General features: G+C 34.9%; 4 protein-coding genes across 5 annotated transcripts in view; all 4 read left to right on the top strand.

The window, feature by feature from the left end:
* The first annotated feature begins 1,017 nt into the window (after positions 1 to 1,017).
* On the top strand, positions 1,018 to 1,856 carry LOC111411068 (basic blue protein-like). Its single transcript, XM_023041640.1, has 2 exons — positions 1,018 to 1,150; positions 1,657 to 1,856. The coding sequence occupies exons 1-2, from the start codon at positions 1,018 to 1,020 to the stop codon at positions 1,854 to 1,856; spliced, it is 333 nt and encodes a 110-aa protein (XP_022897408.1).
* Positions 1,857 to 3,514: 1,658 nt separating this feature from the next.
* Positions 3,515 to 7,706, top strand: LOC111410729 (transmembrane protein 87A-like). 2 transcript variants are annotated; one of them, XM_023041218.1, is made up of 5 exons: positions 3,515 to 3,861; positions 4,597 to 5,536; positions 5,674 to 5,769; positions 7,027 to 7,163; positions 7,259 to 7,706. In XM_023041218.1, the coding sequence occupies exons 1-5, from the start codon at positions 3,650 to 3,652 to the stop codon at positions 7,419 to 7,421; spliced, it is 1,548 nt and encodes a 515-aa protein (XP_022896986.1). In that variant the 5' UTR covers positions 3,515 to 3,649; the 3' UTR covers positions 7,422 to 7,706. The 2 variants fall into 2 exon arrangements, with proteins under 2 accessions (XP_022896986.1, XP_022896987.1); XM_023041219.1 differs by having other exon boundaries at positions 3,814 to 4,164.
* A 396-nt stretch (positions 7,707 to 8,102) lies between these two features.
* On the top strand, positions 8,103 to 12,041 carry LOC111410730 (partner of Y14 and mago-like). The gene is made up of 5 exons (XM_023041220.1): positions 8,103 to 8,211; positions 8,309 to 8,535; positions 8,636 to 8,758; positions 10,956 to 11,180; positions 11,640 to 12,041. Exons 2-5 carry the CDS (start codon positions 8,347 to 8,349, stop codon positions 11,787 to 11,789), a joined length of 687 nt encoding a protein of 228 aa, XP_022896988.1. The 5' UTR covers positions 8,103 to 8,211; positions 8,309 to 8,346; the 3' UTR covers positions 11,790 to 12,041.
* Positions 12,042 to 12,170: 129 nt separating this feature from the next.
* LOC111411489 (separase) overlaps positions 12,171 to 12,325 on the top strand; it is an 18,583-nt gene continuing 18,428 nt past the window's right edge. The window contains exon 1 of the mRNA XM_023042012.1: positions 12,171 to 12,290. Within this exon, the coding sequence (XP_022897780.1) occupies positions 12,171 to 12,290 (120 nt within the window). The remainder of the gene's footprint in view (positions 12,291 to 12,325) is intronic.

Genomic DNA, 12,325 nt, shown 5'->3' on the forward strand with positions numbered 1-12,325 from the left:
CAAGATTTGGCAAGAGACAAATGTAATGAAACTCATTACTTAGCTCTCCATACTAAGTAATATATATTATCCTCCCTACTTTCTTGCATAACTTGAGTACTGTTCCGATCGCCCAACGCTAACTTGACCGTCAGAGTGTATGCGGCCGCTGCCACCACCGCTGGTTCCGTCCGTGTACTTCTAACCGTACGTTGTTTTACGCAGGAAGGATTACGTGGAGTAGCTATCCGTTGGTCACGTGGAGAGTCCAATTCTCGAGGTCAACAATTATTATATTGAATAATATATAATTGAAAAAATAGAGAGAAAAATATATTTTAGAAATAATGAAGGTCAAACAAGGGTCAAATAGATAATGTAGATTATCAAGTCTCCTTCAAGGCAACATTAGTCTGTAATCCATGCTCAAATCACACAGTTAAAAATCTCAGATTAATGTAAACATAATTTGTTGAAATAGTTATGATAGATTATCTAATTTCATTCAAGATTATAACAATTTATTTAATCCATAGTCAAAACATAATTAAAAATCTCAAGTATATGTAGATATAATTTCATCAAATAGTTATAGTAGATTATCTAATTTCATTCAAGACAACAACAATCCATGTAATCCATGCTTGAATAATATATAATTAAAGATCTCCTATAGATTTCGACATAATTTAACCAAATTCCCTTTTAGGATTACGACAATCGAAGTAATTCATGCTCGAATACACACATAATTAAAGATTTTCAATATTCGTGGGCATAATATGATATACTAGATAGTGCAAATTTTCAAATCTTATACAGGATAATCTAAATACTGATTTAAGATCACCAAAATTTAAGTCAAATATATGAGCGTAACAGCAATCAATGAGAAACTATTTAAAGACATCAATTTTAAGTCTTAGTATTTCATACATTTAAAAGAGAAAAAGAAAAACCTTTTTTCATTTTAGTATTAACAAAAAGAATCCTTTGAAAATGTTGGAAAAGAAAAGCATTGCCATTTGTGGTATTACAATGGTGTTGGGTATGTTGGTCCTGAACAACACGGCTAATGCAGCAACCTATAAAGTTGGGGACGCTACAGGTTGGACCTTCAATGTAGCTGGCTGGGAAAATGGCAAGAATTTCAAAGCAGACGATGTACTTGGTATAAACTTATTTTAAATTTGGTATTATACTTTCATAATTTTGTATCCATATATCGGTCGCAAATGGGTCAAGGCACGTTTGCTGGTTCGGTTCATCCTCGCTTGATTCATAGGCAATTCAATCTCGTTTTGAGATGAGCCATGGATTGAGCCAATCTCATATATACATATATTCTTTTTTCATGAGCCGGCTTATTGGAGCTCGTGAGTACAAGCCCAAGAGCCGATTAATTTTCCCTCAGTTTTGGACTTGTTTTATTAATTTCTTAAAAAATTGTTCATTTTTCTTTTACCATTTTGTTACTTAAAAAAATAGAAAAAAAGAGTGAGCTCATGAGTGGCCTAGCTCGACCATGAGGCCCACGATACAAAGGACTGAGGGGATCCTAGGATTTGGACACAGGTCTAGCTCGAGTGTCTACGCCTTGATTTGGTCATTTTTTTAAATCGAAAATGGCCTATGAAAGATCGACTAACATTTGCGAGTGTTTGAATATGTATGCAGTGTTTAATTATAAACCGGAATATCACAATGTAGTGGTGGTAGACGAGAATGGATATTGCAATTGCACCGCTCCTTTCGGCGCCAAAGTGTACCACAGTGGAGAAGATCATATTAAGCTTGTCAAGGGACAAAATTACTTCATTTGCAGTTTTCCCGGACATTGCAATAAGGGATTGAGGATAGCCATTGATGCGGCTTAGATATTATTAGAGCCTGTAATGTTTGTACTGCTTTCAAATAAAATATCAATTAGTTATCTCTGTTAATTTTAATTTTTCGACTCAGCTCCTTAATCAAAAAAAGAGTGATGGAGGCTCTGACTGACCCCTCACATTAAGGGGTGGGGCCACTTTTTCCTCTCAATTGTTTAATCATGTGGCGCCAACGTTGTGAGAGGAGGTCAAAACCTCTGTCATCCATTTTTCTGACAGAAAGACTTTTTTCTTAATTTTTCAAAGAAGTTGTTAGACACCAAAATTGTCAAATGTCAAAATTAAAATGTACAATATTGAAGATGAATTCGTCATACACGCAAAAGGGGCGTGGAAGAAAAAATTGAAATAATTTAAGTTTACTTTAATTTTCTCAACAATTACTATCAACTTTGCACTTATCAGGATAAACAACTTTATTCAATACAGAAGCAAAATCAAGCGAAACGTTAAACATATAATTTCACCAAAATTACTGTATAACTATAATAGTTTAATTTTTTTCAAGGAAGAACTGATAAAAAATTTGGAAAAAAAAAAAAAAATCGGCTGATTTTTTTAAATATTCCAATTGACAAACCTTCATACATTTCGGAATTTCAAAAATTACCAAAACCTTATAAAGAAGCTTGACACATTCAAACATATGTACGACTCCAAGAAAATAACAACAAAATCTATTTTTCAATGAATTATCATACTGGTTAAAGTCAAACAAGACTAAATGAATATCTTATACGAAGATGGTATTTCTTGGAGGCTATAACAAGTTAATTAGAAACATACTTAACAAGAATTGTGATATTGAAGACATTAATATACAAAACATGGATGTCTCGATACAATAATTTTCATTTATTGAAATTTGGTGGAGTAATTATACTCTTTTTTCTTGGCTCAAGTTTGGTTCCATTGAATTTTCTTAATAAATTTTACCGAGACATATTTTGTAACGTGTTATACCATGAGAAATTGTAAATTATATGTTTATTGTTTAATGACCATTATAATTATATAGCCCTAGTTATTATGTTTATCGTATTCATTACAGCCCCAATATTATCTATACATACGAGGCTTTAGTTTTCAGTAAAATACTTAAAGGTCTTTTGACTTCTCCATTTCTTCACATTTTCTCTCAATTTTATCGTATTTTCTATTTTTGTAATTGCAATTTCTCCCAGAATCCACTATTAAAAAACTTTTTTTTTTTTTTGGTTAAAAAAAGGGAGCTCAAACAAGACTAGCTTTATACAAATCTAGCATTTCCCCCCAAACTTGAGCGCATTTTCCCTGTAATTCAATCGGGGAATATTTTTTCTCTCAAAATTGTATCAATAATTCTACTTGTACAAAGTTTCCTTACAAAGTTGGTTAACAAAAGATGTGTTGGCAAAATCCAGATTATTGATTTCAAATAATTAAAAATTTGTTTTTGAAATGATTGGCGTGAATGTTATTTTGTTAACATAATTTGTAAACCATGTTTGTAACTGTAGCACAACTTAAATTGTTTACATACGAAATCTTTTTTTTTTTAACGATTTTTAACATCAATTTTATTTTTTTAAGGTTTAGCCCAAAATAATAAATTCGAACCAGATTAACGGTCCAACGGTTTAATAGGCGCGTGGTAATATATTCCTCATGCCGAGATCATCCCTGTCGGTTGCTTGATTTCCAGTTTAGTGTCTGTCACTCACTCTTTCCTCCACCAAATTCTCCGATCTACCTCTTTCTCTCTCTAGAAATTAGGGATTTCCTGTTTGTCTCGCGTCCCCATGGGTTTCGCGAGCAGCACTTTTAATCAATGCGCCATTTTAATCTCACTATTTTCTGTAGTATTATTAATATCAGCTCTTAGATCAGCCGAAGCCTCAATTCACATCTACGATCGAGATCCAGTCAGAGAAGTCGGCACTGCTTATTTGGTCTCCGGCGGAAGTGAAGGCGTCGCCGCTCCCCGCAGCCATGCCGGTCGCTCTTACATTCGGTAATTATTGATTTCTATCGCGTGCATGTATGAATTAGCAATAATATTTAATCAGATCTAGCCTCGTACATGTCTGCATTATTCGAATTTGACGATCTTTATATTTGGTTGTTGGGGAAATTGAGGAGGGGAAAACGAAATGTTTTTTTTATTTTTCTCTTTCCCTTAATCGCACGCTTTGTTGTCATTACTGAGGTTTCGGAATTGAGGAAGCTAAACTGACATGGGCTGGTCAGTGATAGTGAGCTAAAGTTGAATCTGGCTGTCGGTGGCTGTCTGAGATGAATTGGTGCTTAATAAATGGTTCGTGCGTGAATTTTCCATTTCATCAAGCATTGGTATTAGTTTTTGGAGGAAGGTTGAATTATTGGGGTTTATAATTGTTATACAAGGGTCATGTGTTGTTAAAGCATAGGGTTCCTTTTTTTTTTTTTTTGATTAAATCAAATATTAGGAGTTTGGATTGGTTTGCCTCCTCAGGTTGAATCCATTCCAATTGGATTACATTTTTTATTTTTCTTAAATGCGCAGCTTCTTTATAGGAAGCTCACAAGTACTTATTTTTCTGACTAGCAACCAGTATCCAACAAGTATACTAAAACTGAGCAATATCTTCTTTTCTCTCTTTAGTTCATGATAGGAAAATGAAAGCACTGCAATTATGATTTATTTTCAATTCAATATGACATCAATATCTTGTTAGTTACATTTAGCGAAATGTTCAAATTAATCTAGATTTGAAAACATCACATTTTGGAGGAGCAAAGAAGCTGCTGATCAGCACCCAAATATGGCGTACAGCAGTGGGTTGGTTCAAGTTATAATATTTGAGGCTGCTGACCACGATAATATTGGCGGATCTGCCTATGGTGGACAGAGGTCTATTTGTTGCACCTCTGATCTTGCCAAGCTGGAAGGTTGCAAACAAGGAGAAGTCATCAGAACATCTTCGCCAACTGATAATAACTGGCCAGTTGTTGTGAATGTTCATTTTAGAGGTAACATGTTATCCACCCATATGAAAAAGAATAAGGAAGTTAACATTAAAAGGACTGGGATGTACAACTTATTCTTTATCACATGTGATCAGAAACTCAAGGGCATGAGGGTGATGGGGAGGACAGTGTGGAAAAATCCTGATGGCTATTTACCTGGTAGAATGGCCCCCCTGATGAAATTTTATATATTTATGTCCATCGGGTATGCTATCCTCAGCCTCATCTGGTTCTTTCAATATGGGAGACATTGGAATGATGTTTTACTACTACAGCACTGCATTACTTCCGTTATTGCTCTTGGGTTGTTGGAGATGACTTTCTGGTACCTTGACTATACATACTTTAACAAAACCGGAACAAGGCCAGTGGGAATCACCACCTGGGTTGTGACAATTGGAGCTATAAGAAGAACTGTTTTTCGCCTTCTTATTCTTTCTGTTGCAATGGGCTATGGTGTTGTCCGTCCAACCCTTGGTGGTCTTACAACAAAGGTGCTGCTTCTTGGAATAACTTATTTTGTAGCATCAGAACTGCTTAACATCACCGAGCATGTGGGAACCATAAATGACATGGCAGGGCGAGCAAGAGTGTTTCTGGTCCTTCCCGTTGCATTTTTGGATGCCTTTTTGATCTCATGGATTTTCACTTCTCTTTCGAAGACACTAGAGCAACTACAGGTACCATACATCCCATTTTCTATTTGAACTTCTATTTACCTTCACTCTGATATGTAGCAATGAATTCTCAATCCTTCTCTGATTAATCCAGTACTCAGCATTGCATGTTCTGACAACAATTTTTTTTTCTTTTTCAGGCTAAAAGGAGTTCTATTAAATTGGATATTTACAGAAAATTTTCAAATGCATTAGCAGTTACAGTTGTTGCATCGGTTGTGTGGATAGGATATGAGGTATATACTCTATGGAAGAAACATATTTCGAGTTTATATTTTCTTTTGGGTACATTATTCAATATCTTCTGGGCTTCTTTAGTGTGATCAGTATCTGCACGATTATAACTACAGCATAGAGTTTGTCTTGGGAATTAAAAATGAAAAGAACCTTATCTGCCTAAGAGGTTCTGTAGTTTTATGCAGGAAATGTGTGTTTTCTGTTTTTGCAGTAAAGCTATCTAATAAAGGGGGGAAATTATAGATGGACACATTCTTTTTAAAACTCCCCTTTCTTATTTCTTCTCTATTTAAAAGTTAGGATCTAGACCTCAAATTCATCTGAAATGTTAGTGCTTTACATCATTTAAAAGAGTAAACTATTACTGTCGCGAAAATATTGTGTCTTTCGAAGCTATGTACTGATAATAATATGTGCTAGAAAGGCACCGATAGCACATATCGGTTGGGTAGTGCAATTATTGGTAGCATTGTATTTCAGTATTCCAAGAAATAATGGGTTTTTTTGGTTGTCCAATTAACACCCTTCCTGTTTCTGGGTGCCTAGGTACCCTTCATAAGCCTTTCCTTGTTTGGACTCCTTGCCCTTATAAAGCCACATCACCCTAAGGCATTGCTAAATGGATGGATCTCCTCAACATTATGAGGCAAATAATTAAGTTTTGTGAAATCAAGCAAATGGAAATATATAGTGACAGATCCACCATTTTACCATGCAAGTTCAAGAACTGCTATGTTCTCACCCATTAATTTCTTGCTAGTTTTAAGAAATTATTTTTGGTGTAACCTTCAGTCCCGTACCGGATTTTATATCAAAGAAAAAGTAGTTGAACGAGAGCTAATGCACCCTATTATGAGTTTTTGTTTCTCAATTAATGGTAAGTTATGGGAATATAGGTAGCTCTTTCTAATTTTGGAGCTCCTAGGAGAAACAACGGGGAAAAGAAAAGAAAGAGAAACTGAATGTCCTCGTTTTCTTAGTATAAAGCTCACTCTCGTCAGTACCTTTTGTTCTCTGTCTTTCTTTGTGTTAGGCATAGTCGTGTCATAAAAGGTCACAGAGATTGCGTTTTTCAAGTTGAATATAAAAAGTCGTTTCCTTGCATCTCTATCTTGTTTGTCAATTGACTCATGCCATGTCTAGATAGAAATTCCCAATTTCATAATCAGAGAGATATTATTTTCCTGAACTTCATGAAACTCCTGTACAATCATTATGAACAAGAAACCATTAATTGGTGACTTTTATTATTGCAGCTTTACTTTAAAGCAACAGATCCATTCAATGAGAGGTGGCAGAGTGCCTGGATTATCACTGCTTTCTGGGACATTCTTGCATTTGCCTTGCTCTGTGTTATCTGTTATCTCTGGGCTCCATCACAAAGCTCCCAGCGGTAGGTTTACAATAACACTCTCTCTGAATTTTTTATTTTTCCCTTTTTTTTTCTGTGGAACAATTTTTGCTCAATTTTACAATAACTCCTGCCAGTTATGCATATTCTGACGGCAAGGGAGACGAGATCGATGATGAAGAAACCGAATCCTTATGTAGAGAAACTCCGAAAGGTATCTGTTTAGTAAAGCAAGACAGGAAGGATGACAGCGAGACATCTGATCCTGAAGAAGAAACCGAAGAGGGTAAAAGGGAATGACTCTCAGATAATTCTTTCAAATCATCTCATGCAGAGGTCTAAACACAGAGATATCATTGGCAACAAGAAAGGGAAAAACAATCTGCAGACACTGTCAAGTTTTAAAGTGTAGGTAAAAGGGTGAAAGCAAATGGTTTCTAGTTTTGTACAAAATTCCTTGTTTACTCTTGTATGATTCCTCTGTTGCTGAGGTCTATGTGAATGCGATTGTAACAATATCATTTCTTGGTTACTGGATTCTGATATATCTTGACAATTGCAATCAAATGAGCCCCTTTTCTTTCTTTCTTTTTTTATTTTTTAGGTTAAGAAGTGAGTCAATTGCGTATTTTGTGACAATGACCAAAATATTGAATGGGATTCGTCTAAAAAATTTCAACTAATCACAGAAATTAAGCTATGTATAGTGTATGCAAAAATTAAATTTTTAGTAGAGTTTGATAAACAAATTATGAAATGTATGTCTGAAAACAAGTTTAAGGATTTTTTTTTTTTAATGTTTAAAAGTTGTTTTTTAGCCCCATTTTTTGGAAGAATATATTTCATAATAGTAATTTTTGAAAAATGTGATTCGAAACGCATAAAATTATTTAATTGAAAGAATGTGTTGTAAAAAAATCAGTTTAGAAAAATATAAAATTTTAAACGGTGAAGCTCTAACGAGGGCTTATTATAAACACTTGTAAGTACACCCAAACACGACGCATTAGACAAGTTAATTCGGCCCAAACTCTCAGCTCCCGCACCGCAGCCAACCGATCATATAACGTTGCTAGCAAAGTGCAAACTAGTAAGTACTAACTCGCTAATCCATCCTCCATAAAAAACCGTTGTCCTTCCAAATTAACATTAATTACTAATCCAATACTAAACTCTCCTGCATCAAGATTTTGGGGACACATTCAATACTAATATACCAAGGGCGATGAGCAGAAATGGAGGAGAAGAGGAAGTGAGGCAATTGGCAGCTGAACTTGGCAAAACCCTAAAAGAAGGGGAAAGAATCCTTGCCCCAACCCGACGCCCCGACGGTTCCTTCCGCAAGGCCATTCGAATTCGAGCGGGTTATACGCCTCAAGATGAAGTCGCCATTTATCAATCCAAAGGCGCTCTTGTAAGTTATGGCAATTACCGATAGATAGTGATGTGTGTGTGTGTAAATTTGTGGTTTGGGTTGTTGTGTTTATTGATTGATGGGAGTGGAGTGGTGACAGTGGAAGAAAGAAATCGAGTCCACGCAGGAGGTGCCTCCCGGGTATGATCCGGCGGCGTTGGAAGCCAAACCTAAGTCCAAATCGGCTAAAAGGAATGAGAGAAAGAAAGAAAAACGTCAACAGGTAATTAATTTAATATATATATTTTTTTATTTTTATTTTCATTTTCTCTATCTCAAATTTTCTGTTGAATGATATTTTTAGTAGGTTACTTGTTTTTCTGGAGTGTCAATTAGTACTATCATATAGTATTCTATAAAGAATGGATCTTTTTAATCCACTTAATTTAGATGACATGAATAATTGGAAGTACATGGATAAGTACTGTATAAATTAAACCAATGTTGACCACGTACTTGTTGAACTGCTGGTGCAACTTTATGCCAACGGAACAATAGAGATGAGATTTGAGAAATTTCTAACAGTTAGTGGCTTGAGAGAATCAAGAAATAAAACATCTTTAATATTGTTATGTTTTATTTGGACAATGGATCCGAGTATGCACTGTTGATTCCGAATTTTTAGTTTCAAATCCATTTCTTAACCTGTGATTGGTTAATGATATGATCTGGCAAAGGATTTTTGAATTAATAGATTTCGGATGAGGTGTGTCTACACTGATGAATCTGTGTGGTTGCTTGATTTAAATCCACCAATTTGAAGTCCACTCATCGAATGTATATGAAAACCCATCTGTTCAATAACAAAACGAAGCCATGAAAGTCATGAACTTATCTTGTCTAATTTTATGTTGTTTTGAATCTTGTTCTGTNCCATCTGTTCAATAACAAAACGAAGCCATGAAAGTCATGAACTTATCTTGTCTAATTTTATGTTGTTTTGAATCTTGTTCTGTTGTTAGATACTAGCTTTCTAATGGTTTGGAGGGGTGTCACATAAATAAATGGTAGTTTGGTCTTCTGATTATTAAGGCTAAAACAGTATACACATAGATGCTTATTTTGAGGGGTTGTGATTTGTCCATTACTTGCTGTGGAAATTAATCGAGGTTATTTGAATCTTTTGTCCCCCAAATATTTTCATTCACTAAGACAAAATTAATGTTTGCTTAATGGCTCTTCATTTACTGATGCGTTCTGTGCTTGGATGTACCAATGCAACAACATTTTATTAGGTTTCAGTCCCTTAACTTTGTTGCACTATTTTTCAATAAAGCAATTTTTAGTCCATCATAATAGACTAATAAATGTTGTGATTCAGTTGAAGGTAAGTAGAATGCAAGGGAAAAGGAAAGCAAAATCAAAGAAACTTAAAATCTCAGGTTTGTTTGGCTACCCAAGATAAACATTAAGAAAATAATTTCCAAAAATCCACTTTGTTTTCTCTACTGCTAGAGAGTAGAGAAACAAATGAAAATGATAACATAGAATGTTTCTGGTGATATGGCAAATTTTTGTGTTTCATAATTAAATTCTTAAAATTTTATTAATAGAATATAACTTGAATGACAACCTAAGATCTTCAAAACAAGCAAGTTACTCTATGGCAATGAACTCCAATTGTTCTAGAAAATATAATTGGTCTCAAAGTGCTTTCTAAAAGACTAGGAGACAATTTTATCTCTCAAACGTATTTTTGCAAACATCAATATGAGATATAACATATATAATCCTCATGGATTCATATAAATATTCTCAAATGCGTAGAGATAAGAAATCAAATTGAAGTTTAATGGGATAACATGTACTACCCTGGTCTAAGTACTGTTTTGAAACACCATGGGGGCGTTTGTTTCCCATTTTTGTAAAAATGAGAATAAAAAATATAGCCGTTATAAGACCCACACAAGAGATAGAAATTCAAATTTGGTGGCTTGATGTAATAGATATCGGTCATATTTTTCATTTTAATGAGGAAAGAATAAAAAACAAACAGAGGTCATGTTGAATCTTCTTTCATGGACAGTCAATCTGTGATTGGCAGAAGATCAAGTAGCCAATTGCAGCAATTACAAACCTTCTCAGCTCAGAAGATTTATGTTTATCCAGCCCAATTCCCATGTCAAAGATATATGCAACTGTGAAATAATCAGTCAGTTTTACATTGGAAGGCAAATTAGATCGAAATTTGGCCTTGAGACAAACTGACAGATACTTAAATTATATTATCGTCATTTTCATGGTATTTATATCTATACTCCACATCGATCTTTGTTATCTGTGTTCCAGAAAGAGCCTGAGAGACTCCACTACTATGACCTGAATGTGGGGCACCTCATGCTGGATTTGTGATGCTGATAAAATCATCTTCTAAGTAGGTACATCTCTAAGTAGATTTGGGTAAACATGATTTGTGGCAGGCTGCACTTGACAAGGGTAAAGAATTGGAGAACAGTGATATGTTTCCTGCTGAAGATTCAAACGATGTGCCAGAGAATGAGGAATCAGTTGCATCCAAGATGAATGAACTCTCACTTAGTGCAAGTACCCCTATAGTCATACCACCTTCAAATTCAACGGTGTGTTCTACTCCAGAGGACCAGGTTCAAGATATTGATAAAAAAATTCGAGCTCTGAAAAAGAAGGTAATATATGTGCACGACTATTAGAATGTTAAAAGACCTCATTCAGCCGCATTATTTTGTCTGACAGATGTACCTTGAATTCTGATCTTATTTTTCTAGAACATGTAGCTGTAGAACACATCTCCAAATTAAGCCCCTGTTTGGTTTGGCTAAAAATCATATTTTTAGTGGATTTTGATAAAAAAAAATTATGAAATGTATGGTTGAAAAGTTGATAAAAGTCGTAGATCTCATAAAATGTGTGATTGAAAATAAGTTTTAAAAAATTGGGACCCAACAGGGGCTAAATCACAATATTTTGCATCGGCAAACTGGTTTTAGCATTATTAAATTTGACCTGATTATTGTGGCTCACAATTGGATGCAAACACATTATATGAATTTTTGCTTCCTGGCATCAACACTTGAATTTGGAGTCTCTCAAACTCTGATTTTCAAATCCTGCATTTTTTATAATAGATTCGGCTTACTGAAGCTCAGCAACAGAAAACTGTGGAGAAAGATATGAAACCGGAACAGTTGGAGAAGGTAGCCAAATTAGAAGGTTGGCGCAATGAGTTGAAGCTTTTAGAAGACGAGAAAGCTAAATTGACAGCATCACTTTCATGAAGGTGGGCACATGGTAGGATGAACGATGTGCAGTTCTTGTTTATGGTTTGATTTATTGAATGGATGACATGAATTGATAGAGCAATCTAGGTTTTGCATTGTGCAAGGAGCCTTGCTAGTAAAAATAGTAGCTTGTGCCACTCCTCTTGTTTTCTAGTTAAGACTGATTAACTAATTGAAGTACCAGAAGTGCAGACCGTTATTTCGTAGTTGGCTTGTTGAGTAATGTGGATTATGCAGCACTTGATGGTACTCTATACGAATACTGAGGAAGTAATAGAAGGTAGAGTTTTTCACGTGCATGAACACTTTGTAACAGAACACGGTAATTTGCACAAAACATGGAGAAGTTCAGAAAGCTTATTCTCAATAATCGCTTAGATGGTTGAGCCAAGAGTGACTGTGTGTAAAGATTTGAAAGAAATTCCTCGTGAAAAGGCTAAGATAATTGCAATCAAAAATATACTTGTTATGAAAATGGGGAATTTGCTTAAAATCCTAGTAAGCAATAATTTTTGGTAAAATGGTCTATGGTC

This window comes from Olea europaea, chromosome 15 (assembly GCF_002742605.1).
Source record: "Olea europaea var. sylvestris chromosome 15, O_europaea_v1, whole genome shotgun sequence".
NCBI classification, from domain to species: Eukaryota; Viridiplantae; Streptophyta; class Magnoliopsida; order Lamiales; family Oleaceae; genus Olea; species Olea europaea.